Raw genomic sequence first — 26,213 nt, forward strand, 5'->3', positions numbered from 1 at the left:
CTCAGTTTTTTCTCAAGTTACATAGAAGGTATATTACATATAAAAATTTTAATTCATTTCTCTGCCTTTGGGTGCAGAAAATACAACTACCAGGAGTTTGCCCGGTTTATTTCCTGAATTGTATTGAATAATTTGAATTTTGAATAAAATAATGATGTTATTTAGGAGTGGTCGAGTTAAAATGACATTGAAGTTTCCGTGGAGAAGTTGAAAAGCATCATTTTAACATTAAGGTTTTCACCTCGATATACCTATAAAAAAATAAATTCAGAAGGCTCCTCCACTTAATTGTTAAAGTGTATTGAAAAAATATTGAAAATTCAGATTGTTTAATTCAATTCCCTCATTTAATCTTCTTGACCCTGATCTTTGTAAATGATCATAGTATTGCATACATATTTCAATATAAGACAAACAATTTTCAACTGTTATGTAAAACTTTAATTCATTTAACACTCTTAGGGAAAAGTTTTAAATAAACATAATCAAAACCTGTAACATATATTCTTCGTAAATTGCATATAATTCATGTTGAAAATCTACATTTATTCATTAAGACAAACACCACCTATTTAAACATACAAACTTTAAGACTAAACATACCAAAAAGTATATTGTAGGTAACAAAAATAAGTACCTGTCAAAAACTAATTGCATGTATAGATATACATTGGTTGTCATGCTTATCATGAGGTTAAATGCATGATCTTGGTTACCATATCTTCTGATAAAAACCCAATACATGTATAACAAATGGTTAAGAAAACTATATTTATCAATATTTGTGAAATATACATTTTTATTTCAAAATAAGAAATAGAATTATCTTATAACTGTCATATCTCAAATGATGAGTGTGACCACAGAATCATGGTGAACATAAAATCCCCCCACCCCCCCCCCCCCCCCCCCCCCAAAAAAAGAGCATTTTCTGGTCATGCAGTTTAATGAACAGCAGATGTGCACATTGCATTTTTAACAGTATAATTGCAAAACCTGTCTCTCCAGTGGAAAAAAAATTAAGTACATGTGCAAAAATATTTGCATCAAGTAAATACATGTACATGAAAAATTCATATCAGAAAAATAGACTCTCAAATATATCACAGATAACAATGCATCAGATGAAATTATCCTATGAAAGATCTTATGAACAAGGCTTCCGTCTTTAAGCCACATCTATATAGCTGCATTATGCAAAACTTAAAGCACTACTGACAAGTGGCAACTTGATGTCTGAGGAAGCTACCTAGTAAAGGGAGTTAACTTTTCATCCACAAGAACTATTTCTGTAACCAATGGAACATTTGAAATTAAATTAGTTTTTATATATTTGTAAAGAGCACAATGATCAATACTTATTACGATATGGTAAAATGCAACAACAACAAATTGAAACAAAACTTGTTATCAAAGATAATCCTTGTAAAACTTTAAATTATGAACACTAAATCAGACTTCATTACCATAAGATAATATGACTAAACATTATTATGCAATATATAAATCTATGAATATAAATATATAAATTTTGAAAATGCGTGCTTCCCACATAAAAAGAAAAACCAGTGCAATGACAACATTTAAATTAAATCCTATCATTTTACATTAGAACTTTTTTGAACTAGCAACAAAGGAGGTTTAAAAGGCTGTGTTGGCCATGAACACACAAAGGAAAACAAAATTTACGAATTGCACTATGGGTAATTAGTAAAGTGCAGACATCATATGACAGTGGGTATCTATTGCAGGCACACCATAAATTTTCTACATGTACATATTCTTAATGAAATAAATTCTTATTTCCCAAAGGGGCTTGATTTCCCGATCCCCCTATGTTTCTTCTTCAGCAGTTGTGGGTTTGGTTTTCCCTGTGTCAGGAAAACTTTAATCTCGGCATTATCTGAAAGTTGCAGCCATTTCTCCACACCTCCCTCCACATAATCTACAAACATACAGAGAATCTATATTAGAATTTTAACCAAAAAAATTACACACTGTATTGTACGTTTTCCTTGCACTAGCTGCAACAGTGAACATGCATGAACATGTGTAAATTCGTAGAAAATCTGTCCTGATCAATTTTTTTGCCTCACCTGAGAATAATTCCTTTAAGCTAAATGATTTGTGGGCCAGGTGATCCTTGTTTTCACTCTTGATATCGAAGGCAATGTGTGTATTTATGCTGACTCCAGCTCCGCGATCAACCTGTAGAAATCACAGAAAACTGAAAATCATGCAGGTAATCATAGCAATATTGTAAATTACTGTATCTGACAATAGAGGTTTATATAATCACAATTAGACCTTATCAAAAGTCAGCAACTGTTTAAAGAAAACCATTATTTTATTTTTTTATACAAAGACAATATATAAATATCACCATAATAATTATTATCATTTATAGCAAGATTAACACTCAATTAAAAGAGCAAAATGTCCCTGCCTGCTGCCTCTAAGCTAGTTCTTACTAAGCACCATCTGGATAAATAACAACTGCATACAAACAAGTACAGAGAGAGAGGGAAAAAGAGAGAAAATTACCTCAAATGGCTGATTGAGTGCAGAGGCACTGATGGGAAACAAATAGGACTTGGCGATCACACGGCCATGGAAAAGAAATCTCAGCCTAGGTCCAGAGCTATAAGAAATGACAATAAATGGAATATAAAATGCATAATATGTAAAGTATGAGTATATTTAAATACTTGTTATTACGGTACATTGATGTCACATGAAGACATTCAAGTTAGCTTGACTTTTAAGTTATCATGTCTGCATATTAAGTTTGAAGGACTTTTTAATAAGTGATGAAATTGCTCTCAATCATTATTAGTGCTGTGCTTGATTTTTAGACACATTCAAATAGTGTTAGAAATAATTGAATACTTTAAGATTTATGGTCAAACCATTAAACAGTTAAAATCTAGTATGCAATGTTATTTCAGTTTAATATGCACAACCATACAATAGAAATATTAATATCTGTGCTCTGAAATGACACAAAACTCAAAACTTGTGTTACACACTAGTGAATATAACAATTACACATGAATGGGTCTGTGAACTTGGTTGAGGATGATACACATGAACCATTAATACACAAAACAATGAAAAAAGACATGGTTATCTACAATGTTGACTGAACTAACAGAACACTTCTTAAAGGTGGTATAGGACACTTTCATAAATGTATGTACATCATATTATAAATATAGTCATATTTTCAAATTGCCAATATTAAAAAAAGTAGTCTAAGGGTAAAAAAAAAACTTTAAAGTTCTCCAATCCTCAGCCTCAAAGTAATTTTTCATCATAAAAATGTTATCTATCCTTCAAACTTTCTGAAAGAAATAAAATAAAAAGAAATTTTTTTATGGTATCAATGCATTTTACAAAGTTGTTGCAGTTTTGGTCACAATGAATATAATGGAATAAGTAACGCATACAAGTTGAGATCAAATCAGAAAAAAATTTGTACCAGTGCATCGGTGGCTCGAATCCCTTTACCTCTAGGTAGTAGCGCTAGGTCTTTACTTTTGTTCAGCAGTTTGTTGATTTGTTTAACAATTCAAGACTAATTAAATTTGTCTCTATAAAAGGCGGATTTATGGTACGAATAAAAAAATTCTCGATGAATTAATTCAGAGCTATTGACCATTGCTGAGGATCAGAGATCGTTAAAATACACATTCAGAATTGAACTCATAACTTACATAAATATTTGATGTTTTGACTGATATAGGCTACCATTTTGAATTTGGAAAATATGTTACATGGTATATACTTTCTAAAAAGAGTACATTACAAAATGAAGATGTCCTATTCCTCCTTAATATTGATACCAGTAACCATGCTATTCATTAGTGAGATCTACAAACAGTTAATGTCTTTGAGGTTCAAACTACCTGTGTCTTTCACTGTGGCTGTATCAAACATGAAAACAAAAAACTCGGTTCTCAATGTTATATATTGTACAAAAACTGGAGAGGTAAAAGTTAAATCATGTGATGCACAATTTACCAGGTTATTTCGGGTATAAAATCAAGCAATGAAATACTGTTATATGACATGAATATTATTAATATTACATGTATTGACATCATTATACAAGTCAATATTTAACTTCTGCAACTCTGCGTTGTTGTTACCTGGTTATTCATTTACAAGTACAAAATATAAAGGTTCACCTTCAAGGCTGACCGTATAAAGGCATTTTATCCTTAATGGGTTTGTTACTAACTTTCTACAGAAAGATGTTTGGTTGTTAAAGTTTACAGAAGTTGAAACAGCAAACAATATACTATTTGCCCGCTTGTGAAATATAGACAGTAAAAACATATTTTATCCCTTTACATTGCTTTAATCTAGTCTGGCCTCAATTTTATATAAAACTTTGGTATACACCTAAAAATTTTACTTCAAGTGCATTAATTATCTAATTAAATGTAAAAAAAAAATTGTACACCTTAACCCCCCCCCCCCCCCCAAAAAAAAATGAACAGTGAAATTAATTCCCCTCAATACAGAGTGTATATAGTGCAAGACTAGATGCTCACCTTTCTAGGCGGACTTTGATGTAGATGTTTCCTGAGCTCTGCTTGAGTCCGCTCACTTCCAGGATCTTACCAGAGACACTGTACAGCTTCTCATGACCCATGATGCTCGAGCCTGTTGAACAGGACAGGTAACAAAATGTCAGATCAAGTTTAAGTACAATCAGGAATTCATTCTCAAGAATCCTTGCCAGTTTTTCATATTTGTTTTACGTTCAAGGGTTGGCTGATTCTACATGTATAGTAATCTCTAGGCTAGAATTGAAGAATGAAGTGTTCAATAATTTTAATTTTTGCTTCTAAAATACTGACAGACTCAACAAGCGAATAAAACTTGAAGACTCAGTTGAGTAAAGGAAGCAAAAAGCTAAAGACAGCTAGAAATTACATCAAAGCTTCAATGTGCCCTTTCTTAAGTAAGAGAAAATATTGTAATCACACTCAGATCACCCATAAACAAAATTTCAACCAAATATTTCCAATTCCTGAAGGACAAAAGTTTCAGTCAAAAGAATATTTATATTGTATATGATATAAATTCAATATCTAATTATTCAATTACGTTGATTTCATGTGTAAAATTTCTTATACAATGGTGAACAAATCATATCACTGTTATACACTACAAAGTTTTCTGAATGTATTAAAGTTGTACAACTGTTTAAGTTGTTTTGGTTAAAAATCTAATTTATACTTATGTATAAATACACATGTCAAATACTGTAGCTATTCATGCACTTGAAAGTTGTGAAATAATGACAGGTATTAGTTAGGGAGAGGAGTTCAAGGTTTGAAAACCAATTCCAAAAGTATAAACTCATACAGAAGGAAACATTTCTTGCATATACCAGTATACATATTCAATGTCTATCATGCTAGAGGAGTCATAATTTTGAAATCATTGCAAATTTATTCATGTCAAATTAGAAGTATTCAATCATGCCATTAATTTTATACCTTGCTTTGGGCATCAGGTTCTGTCACAGTAGTAAACATGTTAGATAATTATATATATTTAAAATAAAAAGAAAGAAACCATGGACAAAACCAAAAAAATATATATTTACTTGTATAAAACATAATTGACTTAAATGATTTTTTGGACACAAGACATGTGCAGACAGTACATAAAGCCACCCAATGTGTATCTTACTCTTCTCATCCATTTCTGGTGAACTTTCACTTAAAACTGTTAGAATACATGTAAATTTTAGTCTTTTTTTTCTCTTTTCCATTTTCACAAATGACTTCTTTTGAATAACCATGCTGTTATACATCTCTCTCTCTCTCTCTCTCTCTCTCTCTGATATGATATAATTCTAAATAAAGGGAAGTTTTCGGCGTAAAAGAAAAAATGAATATATATGTATAACTAAAAAAAAATAGAGGAAAAAGAAACTTGATCCTTTGACTTTCACACATTTTTTTTTTTTTTTAGTTTTATGACCTAATTACCTCAGAATAACTTGTATCATCATATAGGCCTTTTAGAATTATTAATTTAAATTCACGAAATACAATGTAAAAGGAATTTTCCAGCATCATACATGAAATGGTATGTAGGGCAATTCAAAATTGTATCTTTTACTCATTAAAAATTTCACACAAAGTTAAGAAAGTTTATCATCATGTATGCACAGACATTATGTATCGCCATAGGTTTTTATCATTAAGTACCAGTATTTATCTTGGTTGTTGTACTAAAATTATGAAACATACATGTAATGAAAAATAATTGTGGTTTGAAATGAAAGATTACTCGTTTACCAATTGAATCTGTGTCTCCCTGGTTAAGAGCTGATATGGAGTTGCTTCTGAAAGGAATGCAAATAAAGCCATTATAAATTTCAAAATCAATCATACAAATATCTAATGGTGTATATCATTTTTTTTTAATTTTTGATTTCTTGATATATGTACCATTTATAATAAACAATACAAATCAGATATACTTCAGAGAAAAATATTCTGAAATTGTGAAAACACATGAGCTTGTACATGTCATACTAGAGACAAAAATATCTGAAAAAGTTAAAACATGCGTTTGTATGTGACATACTACAGACAAATATATCTGAAATAGTGAAAACCTACGAGTTTGTGTGTTTTAAAGTTCCAGCTGGGGGCAGGCCTGCATAGCTTTTGGTCTGTTTGTCTGGCTTTCTATTGACATTGACATCAGAGACAGACCTTCTTAACCTGACCTCAGACACCAGAGGGAGCTGGCTTATTGGCGGGGTCAAGGTCACTGGCTGAACCTTTTCTGGTATCATTTCTCTGTTGGAGGTATTGAGAGGCGTTTCCTCCTTTATGGGGGAGATCTGTCCATCGTCTGAAGATTTGGGTGAGTTTCCGTTCACACTGTCCGGGGGTAGCGGGTTGGGCTCCCTTTCACCTTCCTCAGATTCCTGTAACAATGCCTACATATTATCAACTCTTTGTTTTTCAAAAGAAAACTTGGTACATGTACAACGTGACACTCAAAATTCTCAATAAAATTATCGTTACATGTATATATCAAATATTTGATAAAAAATTTTGAAACGAATACAATGTGCTTAATGAGATTTAAGTTCTCATTTGTAAAACATTGCTATGAGGCTATGTCAATTTAATATATTCCTTTAATTGATACACATTTCAAACATTCATACATGAACAGCATCTACCACGGGCAAAAAGACGTCATTGTTCTTTACAGAACTCCGATGACTATTCCGTCTTACAGAGCGAGATTTCTTTCCTTGTTCCTGTTAGAGTAGAAATATTTCAAATTCAAGGATAATATCATGCACATATTCTATGGTTAGCTATGCTGAACATAAATACATGTACAAACTAAACTACATTAATTTAGAAACAGAACATGAATTGATTGCCTTACTTCAGAGCTGGTACAAGTGACGGTGCATTTGATTTGGATCTGTCCAGATTTTGCCCTCTGTAGAGGAATCCATTCTGCTGTGCCCTGATGGAAAAAAAAATATAACATTTAAGAAATCAACAATGTTTCTTCATTTATCCTTACACAGAGAATTCAATTAACTTAAATATATAAGGGAAAAAGCAGTTGCATATGCATATCTGATATCTATTTTTCAGAAATATCAGAAATGAAAGGAAATGTCCCCAGAAAGCAAGATCAAATATCCAAAGCTCACACACTGCTTGATAATGCTTAGTAATGCAATGAAATACAATGTTTGCATTTTGAAAATTATATAAAAGGGGCATAACTCCAAATGAAAAAGGTGGAATTACATATTCTGTAATATCAACATCTACAAAGTACCGGTATGTCCTTATTTAATACAAATTCAGTGCACTCTGTTTAGCTGTTAGGTGTTGTGTGAGGACAAACTGTTCTTAATAAAAACAGTATATCAATTTAAGCCTAACTTGTAAGTTCAAAGGGGGCATATATACTCAATTTTGATACTCTATTTAATTTTGGCCAAACTAAAAAGTTAAAAATGGGCATAACTTCAAGAATAGTCATCAAATCAGAATTTCCTTTGAATATGCACACCTGCACCTTTTTATTTTTCCTGATTAACTAAACAGATTCCTGAAATTCTATTCAGTGGTTTTATGAGAGTTGTGCTGACAAATTTGAAAATGCAGCCAAGAATGATTGACTAACATGTCAAAAATATCCTGCAATTTTAATCCATCACAAATAATTGCTAAGGGTATAATATACACACTCATATGCATTTATAATTGCTTAACTATTACACATCATGCATGTACATGTATATACATACATAAACTAAACAAGTGTCAACTTATGATATGCATAGCTGGAAGTTTATTTCCCTACCTTATGAGAAATTTCTTTTAATTTATCCAGAGTTAAGATAACTTTTCCCAGGAAGTCTTTGGAAATCATGTCTTTGTCATACACAAACTGTAAATGTAAAAAGATATGTTTGTAAAAGAAACAAATCATTTACTGTATATCCTTTTTTCTGTTTGTTACAAATGTTGCAAGGTTGGGTCTTTAAAAATGTTAATTGCATACAATATTATATACATTGTGCCTGTTTGGGAGGGTAAAAGTTGAAATTGACACCCCGAGAAAACCATTGTCAACCAACGTGAAGCAGAGGTTGACAATGGTTTTCGAGGGGTGTTAATTTCAACTCTTACCCTCCCAAACAGGCACTATTTATTTTATTATACTGAATGTCTTAATTTCAAAGAAAACTTTACTGCTTTTATATTGGAATGACGTTAATTCTATGGCGAACCGTACGCGCATAATTTATGCGCATGTAACAATTCGTTGTGTTACCCGTTGCCAAGTGTGTTGCTAACGCTGAGGGTAATAAAACGAATAATCAACTGCGTCTTAACCAATCAGTTTCAGTATTTATAAAACATGAAAGTATAATAACACATATTATTTCTGTATGTTGTACTTTCAGGGATGTAAAGGTGATTGCAAAAAAATTTAATTCAACATATTTAACTGTTTTAACCTATAGGTATTAGAAAACACAAATTTTAAATTATATACATGTATTACTGATAATCAGTGCATAATGAGAACGATCTGGTAATGAGATTCAGAGAGAAAGTATAAAAGAACGACTCACAATTTCCATTAGATGACTGTCCTCCTGAACTAAGAAGGATGTACTTTCGTTCCACTTTGGAAACAAAGTGTTTTTCTTGACAGCAGTTTTAAAAACCTTTTTACTTCCCATCAGAACAACACAATAGGGGTCGCTCAGTCCTAAGATTGAAATAAATTTCAATAATAAGTAAGTCTACCTTGTTCTTCATAATGATGAAAACTAAAAAAAATTAAAATAACAAACCAAACTGAATCATAACACTTGTATCCATACCGTTGCGATCTGCAGACATCAGGTCTTTTGCTTGTAGAATGGTCAGGTCCACTAATGTCTTATCTGAAAATTCATTTTGACTTCTAATCTAACAGTTGTAAAAAAAAAAAATGTACCTAAAATGCATTATTTCAAAATAAACAAAAAACAATCTCACTATGAAAATACATGTGTTACATGTACCTTAATACAATGTATCAATTAGAATGATTTCATTTATTTAAACCATAAACACATAACGTTATACTTCTATGTCCAAACAGTGGTCATCCATAAGGTTAAGTTTTTACCTTCAATATTTCCGCCATTGACAGATGCTGAATTCAAGGCGGAGTCACCGCGGGAACCACCACCACTCTGCAAGTAGAACCGCATGGGGTGAAATCTGAGAGCAGAGCCTTTGGTTAGGTGAAACATAGATGATAAAAATAGTCGCCATCATTTTTAACATGATTGATGAACTACTTAAATGTTAATCTTTTCTTTTACATTGTATATATACTGGTATTTATAGTAAACACTTTTTAGAAGCTTCTAAACAAAGATTGGATTATCAAAATGCATGTTCTTTATCTAATGGTGAAAGATTTCGTTTCCATTTCGTTACAAAAATTAAACTGATAAAACAAAAGTTTTCCTAAATACAATTCAGCAACTGGCTAAAATGCATGCAGCAAGAATATTCTGATTAAAGTTCAAGCATTTTATAATACACTGTAATAAAAGTGTATGTTTTACAGAAACACATCATAGTGACATAGAAATGAAGCTTCACATGTGAAGCAATTTGTTAGCACTGCATTATTTTGTAAAACTGCAGGCTTTATAGTTTACAAGAGTAAAGGTTCATTAATTCCCTCTCAAAACAAACAAGAGGCCCAGGGGCCACATCGCTCACCTGAGCAACAATTGCCTTAATTCTGATCAAATTAGCATTACAGTATCAACAATATCTTGACAACTGAGTACAGTAGATCTTGCTAAAAAAAAATTGAAAATCTGCCAATTTTTATCCACCTCTTATTTTTTAGTAAAGCCCCTTTTGTTGTTGTACCTGTAAGAAGATTTTTCTCTATTCCTATAACCCCCCCCCCCCTCCCCATTTCGTGGCCCCACTATTCTCTAGGGAATCATGGTTTCATCAAACTTAAATCTACCTTTAATCTCATAACCTGTGCTTTCACACTAAGTACTGATTTTTAGACCGAAAACTTTCCCAGAATATTTTAAAGGATTGTAAAACTTGATCCCACAATTGTGGCCTCACCCTACCCCCGGGGACCATGATTTGAACAAACTTGAATCAACACTTCCTGAGGATGCTTCCATTTTAATTTGAGTTTTTCTGGCCTAATAGGTTTTGAGAAGAAAATTTTTAAAGATTTTCTCTTTATATTCCTATGTAAAACTTGATCCCCCAATTGTGGCCCCACCCTACCCCCAGGGACCATGATTTGAGCAAACTTGAATCTACACTACCTGATGATGCCTCCACTCAAATTTGAGCTTTCCTGGCCTAATAGTTTTTGAGAAGAAAATTTTTAAAGATTTTCTCTATATATTCCTATGTAAAACTTGATCCCCCAATTGTGGCCCCACCCTACCCCCGGGGACCATGATTTGAAAAAATTTGAATCAACACTTCCTGAGGATGCTTCCATTTTAATTTGAGCTTTTCTGGCCTAATAGTTTTTGAGAAGAAAATTTTTAAAGATTTTCTCTATATATTCCTATGTAAAACTTGATCCCCCAATTGTGGCCCCACCCTACCCCCGGGGACCATGATTTGAACAAACTTGAATCTACACTTCCTGAGGATGCTTCCACTCAAATTTGAGCTTTTCTGGCCAAATAGTTTTTGAGAAGAAGATTTTTAAAGATTTTCTCTATATATTCCTTTGTAAAACTTGATCCCCCAATTGTGGCCCCACCCTACCCCCGGGGACCATGATTTGAACAAACTTGTATCTACACTACATGAGGATGCTTCCACTCAAATTTGAGCTTTCCTGGCCTAATAGTTTTTGAGAAGAAGATTTTTAAAGATTTTCTCTATATATTCCTTTGCAAAACTTGATCCCCCAATTGTGGCCCCACCCTACCCCCGGGGACCATGATTTGAACAAACTTGAATTTACACTACCTGATGATGCCTCCACTCAAAGTTGAGCTTTTCTGGCCAAATAGTTTTTGAGAAGAAAATTTTTAAAGATTTTTATCTATATATTTCAATGTAAAACTTGATCCCCCAATTGTGGCCCCATCCTACCCCCGGGGGCCATGATTTGAACAAACTTGAATCTACATTACATGAGGATGCTTCCACTCAAATTTGAGCTTTTCTGGTCAATAGTTTTTGAAAAGAAAATTTTTAAAGATTTTCTCTATATATTCCTATGTAAAACTTGATCCCCCAATTGTGGCCCCACCCTACCCCCGGGGACTATGATTTGAACAAACATGAATCTTCACCTCCTGAGGATGCTTCCATTTTAATTTGAGCTTTTCTGGCCTAATAGTTTTTAAAAGAATTTTTTTAAAAGATTTTTATCTATATATTTCAATGTAAAACTTGATCCCCCAATTGTGGCCCCATCCTACCCCCGGGGGCCATGATTTGAACAAACTTGAATCTACATTACATGAGGATGCTTCCACTCAAATTTGAGCTTTTCTGGTCAATAGTTTTTGAAAAGAAAATTTTTAAAGATTTTCTCTATATATTCCTATGTAAAACTTGATCCCCCAATTGTGGCCCCACCCTACCCCCGGGGACTATGATTTGAACAAACATGAATCTTCACTTCCTGAGGATGCTTCCATTTTAATTTGAGCTTTTCTGGCCTAATAGTTTTTAAAAGAATTTTTTTAAAAGATTTTCTCTATATAGTCCTATGTAAAACTTGATCCCCCAATTGTGGCCCCACCCTACCCCCGGGGACCATGATTTGAACAAACTTGAATCTACACTTCCTGAGGATGCTTCCATTTTAATTTGAGCTTTTCTGGCCTAATAGTTTTTGAGAAGAAAATTTTTAAAGATTTTCTCTATATATTCCTATGTAAAACTTGATCCCCCAATTGTGGCCCCACCCTACCCCCGGGGACCATGATTTGAACAAACTTGAATCTACACTACCTGATGATGCCTCCACACAAGTTTAAGCTTTACCGGCCTAATAGTTTTTGAGAAGAAGATTTTTGAAAAATACCAACAAATTTTCAATAATTCTCAATTATCTCCCCTTTAAAAAGGGCGTGGCCCTTCATTTGAACAAACTTGAATCCCCTTTACCTAGTGGTGCTTTGTGCCAAATTTGGTTGAAATCTGCCCAGTGGTTCTTGAGAAGAAGATGAAAATGTGAAAAGTTTACAACGACGACGACGACGACAACGACAACGCCAACGACGACAGACAACGGACAAATTGTGATCAGAAAAGCTCACTTGAGCCTTTGGCTCAGGTGAGCTAAAAACACAAAAAGTAAATTGCCAAGGGCAGTAAAAAATCTGGTGTAAAATTCACCATTTCATTTTATTCTGATTCTGTCTCATCAAATAATCTTTATTCATAGTTAGTAATCACTACCAGTACTGTAAAATATTTACTTTATAATATGATAAAACTGTAAAACACTATACATGCAATTGCCTTTGTTTATCATGCACTATTTCCTTTTTGTTATACTTTCATGTTAAATACTGAAATCTGATTGGTTAAGACCCAGTTAATAATATTTTCTATTACCCTCAGCGTAAGCAACGCACTTAGCAATGGGTAACATTAAAAAATGTTACATGCGCGAAAATTATGCGCGTACGGTTCGCTGAAGAATTCACGTTATTCCTATATAAAAGCAGGAAAATTTTCTTAAAATTAAGACATTCAGTATAACAAAATAAATAGTGCCTGTTTGGGAGGATAACAGTTGAAATTGACACCCCTCGAAAACCATTGTCAACCTCCGCTTCGCGTTGGTTGACAATGGTTTTCTCGGGGTGTCAATTTCAACTGTTACCCTCCCAAACAGGCACTATTTATATATTATTAACTCCAAGTACTAGTCAATAGCAAATGAATTTTTAATTCTGAAAAAAATTAAAAGGCAAGAAATGGCACTACTTTAACTGTACCCAGTTTCTGCAGAAAAAAATCATCCAGAATGTCTATTCTATAGATTCAATAGAACAAACACAAAGCTGAAAGAGATGATGATCAGTGCGAGTTTGAGTGAGTTTTTACCTGCTCGAGATCACTAGTGAGTTCACTCACAGAGAGGCGAGTTGGTGACTGAAATGTTAAAATGAGGTCAAACGATGGTTAACAAAGGTCATGAAAAGAAGAAAGAGTTAAAACCGCAACACAATTTTAATGGGATTTTTAAAAAATGATAATTTATGGTTATGAAAAAAACTTGATGAAACAAAAATGTAAATGCAACATTTAAAATGACATTTCTTTTTCAAGTAGTGATTAATAATAAGTATACAGCAAAGCTTCAGTAATACAGTTAGCATTTATCCAGATGCTTCATGTTTCAAACAATTTTTACTGAGAACTGAGTTTTAAGTTACTCTTAGGCCAAAAAAAATTAATGATTTGTTTCTCAGGCACCGCCGCATCAGTAAAATCATCGCCGCATCAAACTTTTTTATCGTTATTTTTCCGGATTTTTCATATCTTATCAATATCGGTTTTCTCTATTATAAAATCAATGTAAACAAACGCTCAGAATTAAGGCTTGTCTCTGTCAGTAAAAACGTTATTTTATCCGACACATCTACCCAGTGACCAACCTAGGGGGCTACTTGGGCTAAATACAAGTTTATGTAAATATAAGTACTCGCTTTGTGGTTGGTAACTTCGCCAGAATTTCCTCAGAAAGAGAGGTTGAAGTTGCCCTGTATTCTGAGTTTACGATCGTGAAAGTTAACTCCAAAAGCAATAAAATGATAATCATCTAATTCAAAAGACATTTTCATAGCCTAAGTTAAATCCTGTTGTGATTAATAACAAGCGACTGTCTTATTTTTAGAGGGTTAAAATTACGATTGATGCATTCTCATACTGTGCACTGAAAATTACAACCGATGTTTATAAGTTTAGGTGCTGATATTAAAATTAGTTGGTAACTTGTAATTAGTTAATAACTCTGCCAAATTCGTGCTCAAATAATCATAAAACCGTTTGTCTACAGTTATCTTTAAAATAAAACAGATCCAACTATATGACGGTTGTAATTGGGTCAAAGGGTTGGACTAATACCTCCAAAATACACTGAAACACATAGACTGATTTCATATGTCATTTAGCCAAAACAATTACGAAACATTTCATCTACAAAATGTATGAATACACCTTATAAATTAAATTTTAAAAAATGGATAAGATTTTACATTTTTTAGGAGTTGTTTTATTTTAATTGACTTGCTTTTATTCCAATTCAAATTAAGGTTGAATCTGTATACATTGTATTCTATACATGTATTATCATTAGCATTATGCCATTTTCAAAGAATGGAAGTCTACCTGATTTCTCAAATTTCTCCCTATTTTTCTGTGAGGGAGAATTTCAGAAATGAAGTCTTCCTAAACTAAGTTTGCTCTAGGTTGGTCCCTCTTAACACTACCACTGAAATTTCTCTTTTATCTTAAGAGATTGAAGCCTCTATGATATTGCCTAGTAGCAGGAATAAAGGACAATTAAATTGTTTGGGAATTTTATGATGACTAATTTACTTTTTCTTAATTTCTGTCCTCGAGGCACTGGAGATTGATAAGAAAACACCCAAAATGAATGCTTTATTTGATAAATTTTTATATGGCAAATTCAACTGTGAAATGCCATAGAAATTCCCCTATTTCAGTTCAGACTTGTGTTGTTACGATGGAGGGGAAAGAATGGCCGGAAAATAAAGCAGGGGCACAAACCATTTGTCATGTTTGTTCAATTGCAAAAACTCAACCTTTGAAAATTTAAGGAAACAGAATCAGCTAAAAAGAACAAATCAAAACAAATATTTAAACTTGATGAATATCTGCTGATGAGTACATAAATAAATCATAAAATATGGGTTAACGTCATTGTAAATTTTGTCTTAAAAAAAAAAAAAAAAAAAAAAAAAAACCTGCCTGCCTCATCAAAATTTCAAAATTTTGGCCCGAGAAACTAATGATTAATTTTTTTTGGCCTTACATATCCATATGCTTCATTTATGAAGACACTTTGGTTGAGAATGACAGTGTCTGTATTACTGTGGCTCGACTGTACTGCCTTTCTGATCTTCATGAAAAATTTAATGAAATAAAATGAAAATTCAGTATTGTAATCAATTAATGTTGATAATTAAGGGTTGATTGCACAATAAGTTAATGTAATAAGTTAGATACAGAAATTCCCACAACCAGGTACAAACATTAAAGAAACAACAGCTAGGCAAGTTTTCAATCATGGTTTTCAAATTGTTATCAACACCTTATTTGACAATATATTGTAATTTTAGTACTAAGCTTTTATTCACATTAATATACAAAACTTTGCAAAACTGTTTACATCAGTACAAGTGTTATAAATAACTTGCCACATCTTGTACTACCACATTTTGTTACACAAATTTTAAACTTTAAAAAGAATTACCACTGATAATTAAATGATACAATGGTGTTCCAGACTATTCTTTGATAAACTGATGAGGAAAATGACAACAAATATGACATTGCAAAGAAAAACAACGAACAACTTCACTCTTCAAATAAATCGTGACATTTCTTTTACCGGTAGTTTTATACTGCATGCTATTAATAAACGTTACATTCTGACCATGCTGTTGATATTGCTTTTACCTCTTTTAGTATGATCCCACACAGAAGAAAGAAAGAAAGAGGCTTGGTAGAATAAGCATGATACATATGTGTATGAGGATACATGATGACACACTCTTATATGCGCAGAGTTGAATATTCAACTGATATTGTAAAAGATATGAATATTCAACCAAAATGCACAGTCCCTGATTTTAAACTGATAAATAAAGATTGAATATTTCAATAACGCTTACATATTTTGAAGTAATTTAAATGTAGTTTAAATGTAGACTGTACATGCAGTCATAAATATCAAACTTATGTGTTCAGATCTGAATATTCAATTACATTTTCTGGAATAATAAATTGACACGTGTTATTGACATCCATTAATATGTTATATGTTTAATATGTTCTTCTACAAAGCTACATGGTTAGGGTTAATCTTGAAATGATTACCTTTGGAGGATTCATCTAATAATTATTCAAATGGCATCTCAAATCAAAATGGAAGATTCACAGACGTTAGCAATAAATCTCCTTGTATCAACAAGAATAAGTCTTGAGAATTTTTACAATTCTGACATCATCTGATTTACATGTAAAACATACCAATAAAGCCATAAAACATGAAATGTGATTCTTTTTTCAATCAAGGGAAGAAAAAATGAGTTACAAACTAAATCAGAACAATGTTATATCGAACATGGAGAGGTAAAACTTGAAACTGGATTTATGAAACAAAATTTGAAATATTTCTTTACCTTTGTTGAGGGTGATACAAGATCTTCTTGGTACAGATACTCTGATGGTCCACCCCCAATACTAGCAATGCGCAACTTCTCTGTAAAAAACAAAGGAAAGAGATATCATTCCAATATTGTTTTTTTAAATTCATTTGTGATAGCTAGGAAATAAATGCATAGGGTCTTTTCCTTATTATACAATTTGTATTACTAATATAGTTGGGACACATTATTCTTATTTTCAAAATTGATCAATTTTCTTTAAAGGAAAATTCTTTGTTCTACATGTATTTGTTAGGTAGAGCTAAAACTTATTTTGTCATGATGTGAAAAGCTTTGAGAAATTGCATATATTCTGAAGACATTATATACCGTTTATCAATAGTTTTAAAATGAAACAAATGAATATCTCATTGAACAAAAAGTTGTTATGATGAAAATAATGTTATTGCATGTTGTCCCGAGCTGACCTGATTTTCGGACAGATGACACTGGTCTAAACGTGACAGACACAGTCAAATAGCCATAGTCTGCACTCTGAACGAAGCCCTTGGAGGCGTCATGGTGACCAAGCAACAAGTTCTCCTTAATCATCAGATGCTGGTCCTGTAATTGGCAAACAAAGCATGGACAGTAGAAAACACTTCATTATATAAAGGTATGAAAAGATTTCCAAAAACACAGGTTCATGTATAAGGGTAATTATTATTTATGCCTTTACATGAAAATATTATGTAAATTTCTTACCTCTTTGAAACAAAAATGAGCTGCTCCCAGAAAATCATCATCAATAACATTGGACCCATCCCAGTCATACACATAGAAGGATAATGGCGACTGAAATTCAATTAAATCATTAATCATAGACATGCATTCTTTTCAAAAGCTACTTTGTGTATGATACAGATTAACTTTGTTTACCTTGGTATAATCTTGTACAAAGAATTCAACAGTGGACTCCCATACTGGGTTCAAAGTTTTCATAATGTAGGGTGTTGTCAAAACCTGTAAATGATTATTTTTTAATAAATACTTTGATTACAAACGTATTTATTAAAGCATAAATACCATGTCTCATGCATATGCATCAACCACAAGCCACCAAAAAAAAACTTAGAGCAAATTTATCCATAAGAAATCTCTCTGACACTAACCGGTATAATAAACTTCAAACTTCAATATAAAAGTTGTGTTAAACAAAATGTCGCAGCCACTAAAAAGTTTCATCGATGTTGGATTGTATTGATGAAAAAAGGAAATAACCCCTACCCTTCTTCTGTCTGAGAAGACCACACAATAGGGATCAGAGAGGCCTCCATAGTCAGAGGCAATCACTTTAGTAGCACTATGTACACACACATAGATCACACCAGCCACTGCAAATACACACATCAATGTATTAATTCTCTTACAACATAATCATATCCACATCCAAAACATAAAATCAAACATTTTCTTTCCTGAACACTGCATACTACAGGGGTGTATTTTTAGGGTCGATTGGAAATCTGCAAAAGTAATCCTAAATTGCTCACTTGCAGTACGGAGATCTCCAGTAGATCTCCATTGTCTACTTCCCAAATAGCAGGTAGACAATGGAGATATCCTGGACAAGTTCTAGTAAACGAATACACCCCTTGTTAAAAGTACAGATTTAAACAAAATTAATGATAACCCATCCACCGTAAATAACACTGTATTAAATTCTCCAACTCCAGAACAAGAACTGTGCCCTCCCTCCCCACACCCCCTCTCATTAGGACAATACCTTCTGGGTTGTCCACGGCCTCTGTATCTGCCCCTGGGTCCAGACAGACAGGGGGTAACTTAGTGTACCTCATCTTGACCTCCACCTGACTCCCATCCTTATTCTCTAAGGTCGTGGTGGCTCTGTGTGAAATCAAACAGATCAAAATGAAACATACTGGGGAAATACAAAAGAGAACAAGAATTTTGAAAGCACATGTTTTGCACTGCACTTACTAATAGACACATGTATAAAATATCTGTACACATAACTTACACTGGTTTGACTTCAAGAGGGAAAGAGGACAGTTCAAGGTTATGTTGGTCCTGAGTGACATTGGAGAGCAGGCGTCTGCACTTATGTTTGATCACTAACTACAAGTCAAAGAAGTCATTTTTGTTGCAAAATTTTACTTTAAGTTAATAACACTGAAACTGAATATGCACAAGCAAATATTTTACACCTGTAAACAGGTATGTATTTATGGTTACTAAGTTTTTCCAATTTTGGACACAAAATAGAGTTATTGATAAAATATACCTCTATACCAGGTAGTTTTTATAATCCTGTAAGACTGCATCAAATAATATTTATTATTTCAAACTGTATCATTGTAGTAGCTAGAAGCAAACAACTTTAAGCTTTGTGTTCACAGCTCTCTACATTATAATCAGGTTTCTTACTTTGTCCTTGGTGATGTTGTAGACAAAGAAAGAGCTGGTGTCGGCCCAGTCCTCTGTACACAGATGATCAGGGGTCTGTCTCTTCCTGTCCCCGACCCGCAGCATGGTGTACAGCACGGCACTCTTATCTACAGGCAAAAAAGTTAAGAATGCTATGAATACTGCATGCTTACAGCACTGAGGTCAGAAAAGCCAATTATTTAAAAGTGAAAGTTTTCAAAATTTACTGCAAAGACATTCATGACAAGAAAAACCTTAAATTCTGTTTATTTTTCTATACAACTATTGTTTTACTAGCATAATCTATGTTGAAAAAAGAAACAAAACTATATGGGGTAAATTTTATAGATTAAAAATGTTTGAAGTTCTTATCGACAACATTTATTCACTTCATTAATAAAAGAAAACTCTGGAAACAAAATTTATTGTGTACAATATAGAAATTTCATGTATACTGAGGTACATTGATAAAGGAACTCTGTGGAAGATTTTTGTGATTACATAAAATGAAAAGCAGCACTTGATAGTGTGTGTAAATTACAATGTAGCCACACAGTCAAAAATTTCCGTTCAACTTCTAGCAGTATACTATGCTTTACTATACTTACCAAGGATTTTGTCTCCTGTTCATAATACACATATATTACAGATACATGTACAGTCTTTGTGGGAAACCCATGACTAGTCTTGCTTACTGACCATGGGCCAACTCATGAACATTTTCTCCTGTGGTCAGTCAGAGGATGCAAGACTGGCCATGATTGGATACAGTGAAAATCTATCTTTACAGTAATCATGGTAGGTATTCGCATATTTTTTTATCATTTACATGCTTATTTTTTTTTAAAAAAATAATACACAAAGGAAATTGAGAATGCAGTTTATCAACCTACCTTCACTTTGGAAAGCCTTGCCTTTAATAGTAATGGTCAAAACCCCTTGTGCTGAAAATAATTAGACATGCTTTTTATGTACTCACTGAAAATATGGAGATATCTGTTGCAAAAAAAGATACTGTAATATCATATAATAAATGCTCTCACCAAGCTTATTTTGTTTGGACTTTGATGCTACCCTCTGTTTCAAAGGTCCAGCATATCTTACAATTGGAATATCAATTTTTCCTGGGTCCACCAATGCTACACAGTAAGATTTTAAAAGATAAATAAAAAGTATATTTGACAGATGTTCCCGTATACATATCAAAAACTTTCCTTGAATTTACACTCAGATACAAACCTTTAGTGATGCCATCATCAATGTTTGCTTGAATCCATGATTTTAGTAATGGAACCTCCATAATTTGTAATGATTTCAAAACTTTGACGTTAAACCAAACATCTGGCCTACAAAAAGATCAACATATACACTGTATATGTACTCTTGAAAGGTTGTACAATAAAAAGGAATTGAGATGGTACACCTTTTCACTGACAAGTTAAACAATAAATACTCTGCTTTCACGATACCTGTACTAGTATTGAATTGAAATTCATTTTTTTTCTTCAAAACAAACCAGTAATTGAAATTCAAAGTTGTATTAATCAAAGACAAACATGTTAAATCATTGAAATATCATTCAATGCAAAATAATTCAACAACAACTACAAAATTCAAAGGGACCTACTTTTCTGTGAATGAGACCGTGACTTTGGACACATGAGGGAATGGGACATCCATGGACATATGACAAATCAGCTGCAGATTCCCGGTGACGGACAAGCCTTCCACGGCAACGTCAAAATTCAGCCCAGCCCTACACAAGAACACAAGGTACCATTAACAATACTTACTAAGATCAAAGCATAATATGCTGCCTGCTTTTTTTTTGTACTGAAACATGTCTAAACATATATGGTATGGCTCAATTCAATTTTTAACTAACAGCATTGATGGCACAAAAAAATTTACTGTCAGTAACAATACAAAAATTCAAAATGGCACTTAGAGACTGTCAATTAAAATACTATTTTAAAGAATGGAATTCTAAATTCACTGTACACGCTGACAAAAAACTAAGTTGCTACAGTACTTTTAAGCAAAATTTTGGCCAAGAGAACTACCTAAGATTACTTAAAAATTTTGAGCAGAGGAGTAGTTTAACTCTATTTAGCTAATGACTCTTGTAAAAATTTTCAATTGGACAATGACCAAAAATTATACTGGCTTATATGACAAATGAAGATTTACAAGTACTTGTACAACTCAGTGAAATGATTCTTAAAGGTGGAATATAATGGTTATAGTTATATATACATATAAAATATGCAATGTATTTACTTTGGGGGGGGGGGGTGTTATGTATAAGCATACTGGCTTGAACACTTTGAGTATAAGTAGACCAGTCTAATCGACTGTGCAGGCACCGTCCCTTGGTACGGTACTCTCTGTTTTCAGGCCACTTTGTTTCTGTATAGCTGTTGTGTTCACGCATTATTTCACACAGTTTAATGCGTAAATCCCATACATATATTTCATTGTATTTCATTGTATTTCATTGTATTAATGAATCATATTGCATAATGTTGCCTGTAATATGAACCTGGACATTCTGGTCTATTATTTCATTCATTATATGTTATAATCCTGATATTATTTTTTTTAATGTATATGCCCCCTGAGGGTCCTTGATTGGTGAATAAATAAAGATATCTATATGTATTTTGCAAAAACAATTTGTGTCAGAATGGACAGGACTGTGAATTTTAGGACTGTGTTACTTAATAGCAATCATAATGGACAAAACAGGTGTCTGCTTAGCCAAATTTAACTGTATAGGCAATAGCTATAAATGCTGGATCAGCAGAATTTGATAATATTTTTAAACACCAAATACATTTTTTTACTACCTTTAGTTAGCCAAATGGCAATCTAACCTTTTCTAAATACATCTGTTGTGAGAAGTAAGTTTTAATTCCCAAGAAAAAAAATAATCCGCTGCATTTGTAACTAACATTAAGTTTATAGTTATATGATTTTCATTAAAATAAGATTAAACATTCACAAAGGCATAGTGTGTACTGTGTAGTAATACATGTATCATGTTCCATTGAATGAAAGTAAATGATCAAAAGGCAGTACCGATGTGCTCTCTTTGAATTTTTTATTTTTGCCTGCCATACACTTTGCTTTCAATGACTATTAATTTTACACTGTCTTGTATTGACCTGTATTATCAATAAATTCTATCGCTATCAAATGTTTGAAATACCATATCAATATTGTATTTCAACCTTGCAGTACTTATGTACATTCATCACAATATACACTTCCTTTTTAGAGTCCATTCACATTTTTTTTACCGCACCTTCCACTGCCAACTTTGGCCAGAAAGACCATGAGGAAATCCTCCAAGTTAGACTGCATATCAAGCTCCAGAACCACCTGATAGGAGGACATGTTCTCCAGCCCCTGGGGTGGGCTCCAGATGGAGCTCCAGGCAATGGGGCGTCGACCAAAGGGAGGGCCATCTGTCAACTCAAAGGCCTTGATGTGCTGGATGGTGGGAGTGGTCTCTCCAAAAGTGAAAGTAGACAGCTGCAACTGGGCTAAATTTTCAAAAAGAGCAGAATAACATGTTAGCTTTGAATATTTATATTTACTGGTATTTACTGAAAAAATAAATTCAAGAAAATATGACATAAAACATGATATGACTTTGCAAATACAGCTGCTAAACAAAATTTCATAAAAAGCTATTAAAGATTCTCTGCATCCACAATTTGAGTACATGTACCAATAAATTGCATGAATCATCCATTACCAGCATATTTATAAATGACACCAAATGTATACATGTTTATATACACAATTTGAGTGCCGGTAATTCAATTCAATTCTTAAACATCCCTTCACTCTTCTAGTCTAAGACTTGCTCAAATTTCTATGTTGTACATTTTCTAATGATTTTATATTTCTTGCAATTTTGACTGTGTTTCAAAAAATTTAATTTCTGCTCCCTACCATTATACCATACATAAATGTTATAAATAATAAATAATTCTTTAAGTAAGGCTTGTTCATATTGGTACATCCTGATTTTTACTTAATACAGATGCTAAATACCAAAAATATATATGTGTCAAATTAAATGCTTTATATTCATCTTTATCCCTATCTTCCAAATTTGTTGAGATCAAGCTCATTTTGGATGTATACAATTTAGACATTTTTAGCAACATTATTTAGAGCCAAGATTCCACCCTAGATTAATTTATATCAAATTAAGATTAGAAATGAATATAGACTGCTATGGATATCAAATACATAAGAAACTTAGTTTTGGACTTTTCTCTTTTTGGTTTGTTTAATCTCTCTCTCTCTCTCTCTCTCTCTCTCTCTCTCTCTCTCCTCATCCAAAAATTATTGTTTATTCTTACAACAATAATTCTGTTCTATTGTTCAGCAATGATTAAGAGGTTTCTGTTTACCAATAGTTTGCTAATATTTAGCAACCAATAAAGATAGATACATGTATAAAGACGAACTATGACAATTATTCATTAGGCAATTTATTACATTATTTTGACAATTGTATCCCTAGTTGATTACTTTTTATCACTTTGGCTAAAGTGCGTAAATACTCAAATCCATCTGTCAAGGCTAATAAATCAGGCCAATATCTTCTCCTTACTAGGCTCTGTGGCATTATCTTATCTGCGTTTTAACCTCATTTAAAGAGAGACCAAACATTTTTTCAACTTCTCTGTGGTTTATACCATTGAAAACACTTTCCTATGAAGCTGTTTATTGATGCAGAAAATCAGATTTTAAAGTGGTCTGCAAACAGGGTTTTTTTACTACTCTTGTCAAAAAGAGAAAAAATATGTTAACAAAGTTTGCAATCCATTTCATACAGAGAATATCAAGCTTGACATGATTCACAAGTAGTCATATGATACCAGGTCGGCAGCCATTCCTCTCATATCAAATAAACCCCAGCACCCTATTCAGGCTCCAACACTGTGACTGATATGCATGTTTTAATTTATTGATGTTCTACGTTTTGCTTCCAGGCATTAATCAATATATTGGTCTAAATTTGATAAATATTTCACATTCAGAATACTTGACACACCGTTGGCTGTGCTCTCTTTTTGAAACCTTCATCACCTGACTAAGTAAATAGAATTAATCTACCTGGTTTTACCTGGACTTCAATATTATAATGACTGTGTATTGATATTAAAATTTTGTTGAGAGCTAGCCTGCATGGCTCTGGCTGGTTGAATACTCATGTTTCAGGTGAGTGATCAATGAAATGAAAGAAGAGACTCGGTATGACCTTAGTGCAGTGAACAATATGCTGCAGGGAAATGCATACAAATTAATGCATCAGAAATTTAGATTTTATTATACAGATGAAATTCACTCATTCTACATGCATACATGTAATAAAATGCATGAGGAATTCACATTCCAGTGAACAAGGCAATTAAGTTTACTTATCTGAAACCACCTTTATTAGATTATATCAAAGATTTGAGGAACAAAAAGAATGGCCAAGTCATTGCTTACAAATAAATCCTGGTTTGACAGAAACCAAACGTTCATCAATGTGCTTCTTCACAATATCTTGGATACTATTGGATGCAAAAACCCACCTGCAAAAGAAAATGTATTGAACTTAGTTTTGGTTGAACTTTTTATACTTTCTTTCAATATGATCTGTAGAGTTATTAAAGATTTGTTGTCATAGTTGATTGTTTAATTTTTTTATTAGGGGTGAAGTTGCCTATGATTATGTTTCTTTGTTAATACAGGGAGTAAGGGGGTATTATTGTAAGCTTTAGTTCAAATTGCCCTTTCTTATTATTTAATATTGATAAATACATCAATAATCTCAACACTTACCAAAACACTTACAAGAAACATTATTTTTGCATTTCATTTTTCTCTTATTATGGAATGCATGAAACAAAAAAATACTTTACACAAGAAAATGAATCTGTTTAATTATGGAAGATGAGTACCTTCCTAAATATTTTAATGGTTTATGCTCAAAAGCCAGTCTAATCTATCATTTGGTTTTTTTACGTCTTTGTATTATGATTGCTTGGAAATAAAAAAAACTCAAGTGTCTTTTAAAAAGAAAAACCACTTGATTTCGGAAGAATTGAATAGTAAAGTTGACTTGAGTTTTTTTACACCCATCAAATAGCTTGTGTTGCAGATTCTTATAAAAATTCCTCAATATCAATAAAAGCTGCTAAAAATTACAATGACAAATAAATCTGTCATTCTCCCATGTCTCTTAATTAATCTTCTGTAAAAAAAATTCTCTTGGCAGAGAAAATAATCATGTATGAAATTACAGCATTAAGAAAGTTAGTACACGTTTTTTAAGATACCAAAACTTACCATCTATTCAAAATGAAATTTAACCATTCACTTGATTCATTCTGTCGCAGTGCTCGTTTCCTATGGATAAGACATTCGACTGCAAAAATTTTATTTCTCAGTATTTGTCTTAACTTTGTCCTCCATATAACAAAGATAATCCCAGAAAGAAGAAATGTCCAATAAAATGCCATTTGAAAAGTTCCCAAAACCCATGCTGTTGAAATTGCTAACACCACCAGGAAATATATCCCTAATAACTGAGAAATTGTATTTGCATAGCCACTTTTCTCAGCTTCTTTAAAAAAATCTTTTTGGATCTGTGGCGTTGTTGCCATATTTACAAAGCACACGACAGTATATCACTCAGTAACCGTATAGTCGTCTCATTGTCTGCAGGTCAACTGTTACTCTGATCTGTTGTTGGTTGCGAAATTGAAAGTAAGTAGTAAAGCGTTCTTTAATTTATTCGGAAGAATCA

At 32.7% G+C, this 26,213-nt stretch overlaps 1 protein-coding gene across 12 annotated transcripts; it reads right to left on the reverse strand.

Moving 5' to 3' along the window:
- Positions 1-907: 907 nt before the first annotated feature.
- On the reverse strand, positions 908-26,167 carry LOC128176262 (uncharacterized). Of its 12 annotated transcripts, none has more exons than XM_052842465.1 (32): positions 25,754-26,167; positions 24,911-24,996; positions 22,701-22,941; positions 21,021-21,149; positions 20,633-20,739; positions 20,437-20,532; positions 20,287-20,337; positions 20,002-20,016; positions 19,394-19,521; positions 18,987-19,084; positions 18,732-18,853; positions 18,233-18,339; positions 17,885-17,968; positions 17,711-17,800; positions 17,434-17,569; positions 16,982-17,061; positions 16,677-16,691; positions 13,656-13,703; positions 9,703-9,769; positions 9,413-9,475; positions 9,158-9,297; positions 8,380-8,466; positions 7,441-7,524; positions 7,226-7,306; positions 6,651-6,964; positions 6,324-6,370; positions 5,710-5,745; positions 4,560-4,671; positions 3,909-3,926; positions 2,545-2,641; positions 2,097-2,208; positions 908-1,945 (listed from the first exon to the last, which is right to left on the reverse strand). In XM_052842465.1, exons 1-32 carry the CDS (start codon positions 26,068-26,070, stop codon positions 1,800-1,802), a joined length of 3,354 nt encoding a protein of 1,117 aa, XP_052698425.1. In that variant the 5' UTR covers positions 26,071-26,167; the 3' UTR covers positions 908-1,799. The 12 variants fall into 12 exon arrangements, 10 of the variants coding, with proteins under 10 accessions (XP_052698425.1, XP_052698422.1, XP_052698423.1 ...); XM_052842462.1 differs by having other exon boundaries at positions 7,211-7,306; XM_052842463.1 differs by lacking the exon at positions 20,002-20,016 and having other exon boundaries at positions 7,211-7,306.
- Between the last annotated feature and the right edge of the window lie 46 nt (positions 26,168-26,213).

Source organism: Crassostrea angulata, chromosome 3 (assembly GCF_025612915.1).
Source record: "Crassostrea angulata isolate pt1a10 chromosome 3, ASM2561291v2, whole genome shotgun sequence".
NCBI lineage: Eukaryota > Metazoa > Mollusca > Bivalvia > Ostreida > Ostreidae > Magallana > Magallana angulata.

Bases quoted from the DNA above. Each gene is read 5' to 3' on its own strand.
- LOC128176262 (XM_052842462.1), bottom strand. From the start codon at position 26,070: ATGGCAACAACGCCACAGATCCAAAAAGATTTTTTTAAAGAAGCTGAG. The intron at 19,085-19,393 runs GTAAGAAACCTG...TTTGACTTGTAG, and splicing joins ACAACATCACCAAGGACAAA to TTAGTGATCAAACATAAGTG. The intron at 7,307-7,440 runs GTAAGGCAATCA...CTACTCTAACAG, and splicing joins TCACTTGTACCAGCTCTGAA to GAACAAGGAAAGAAATCTCG.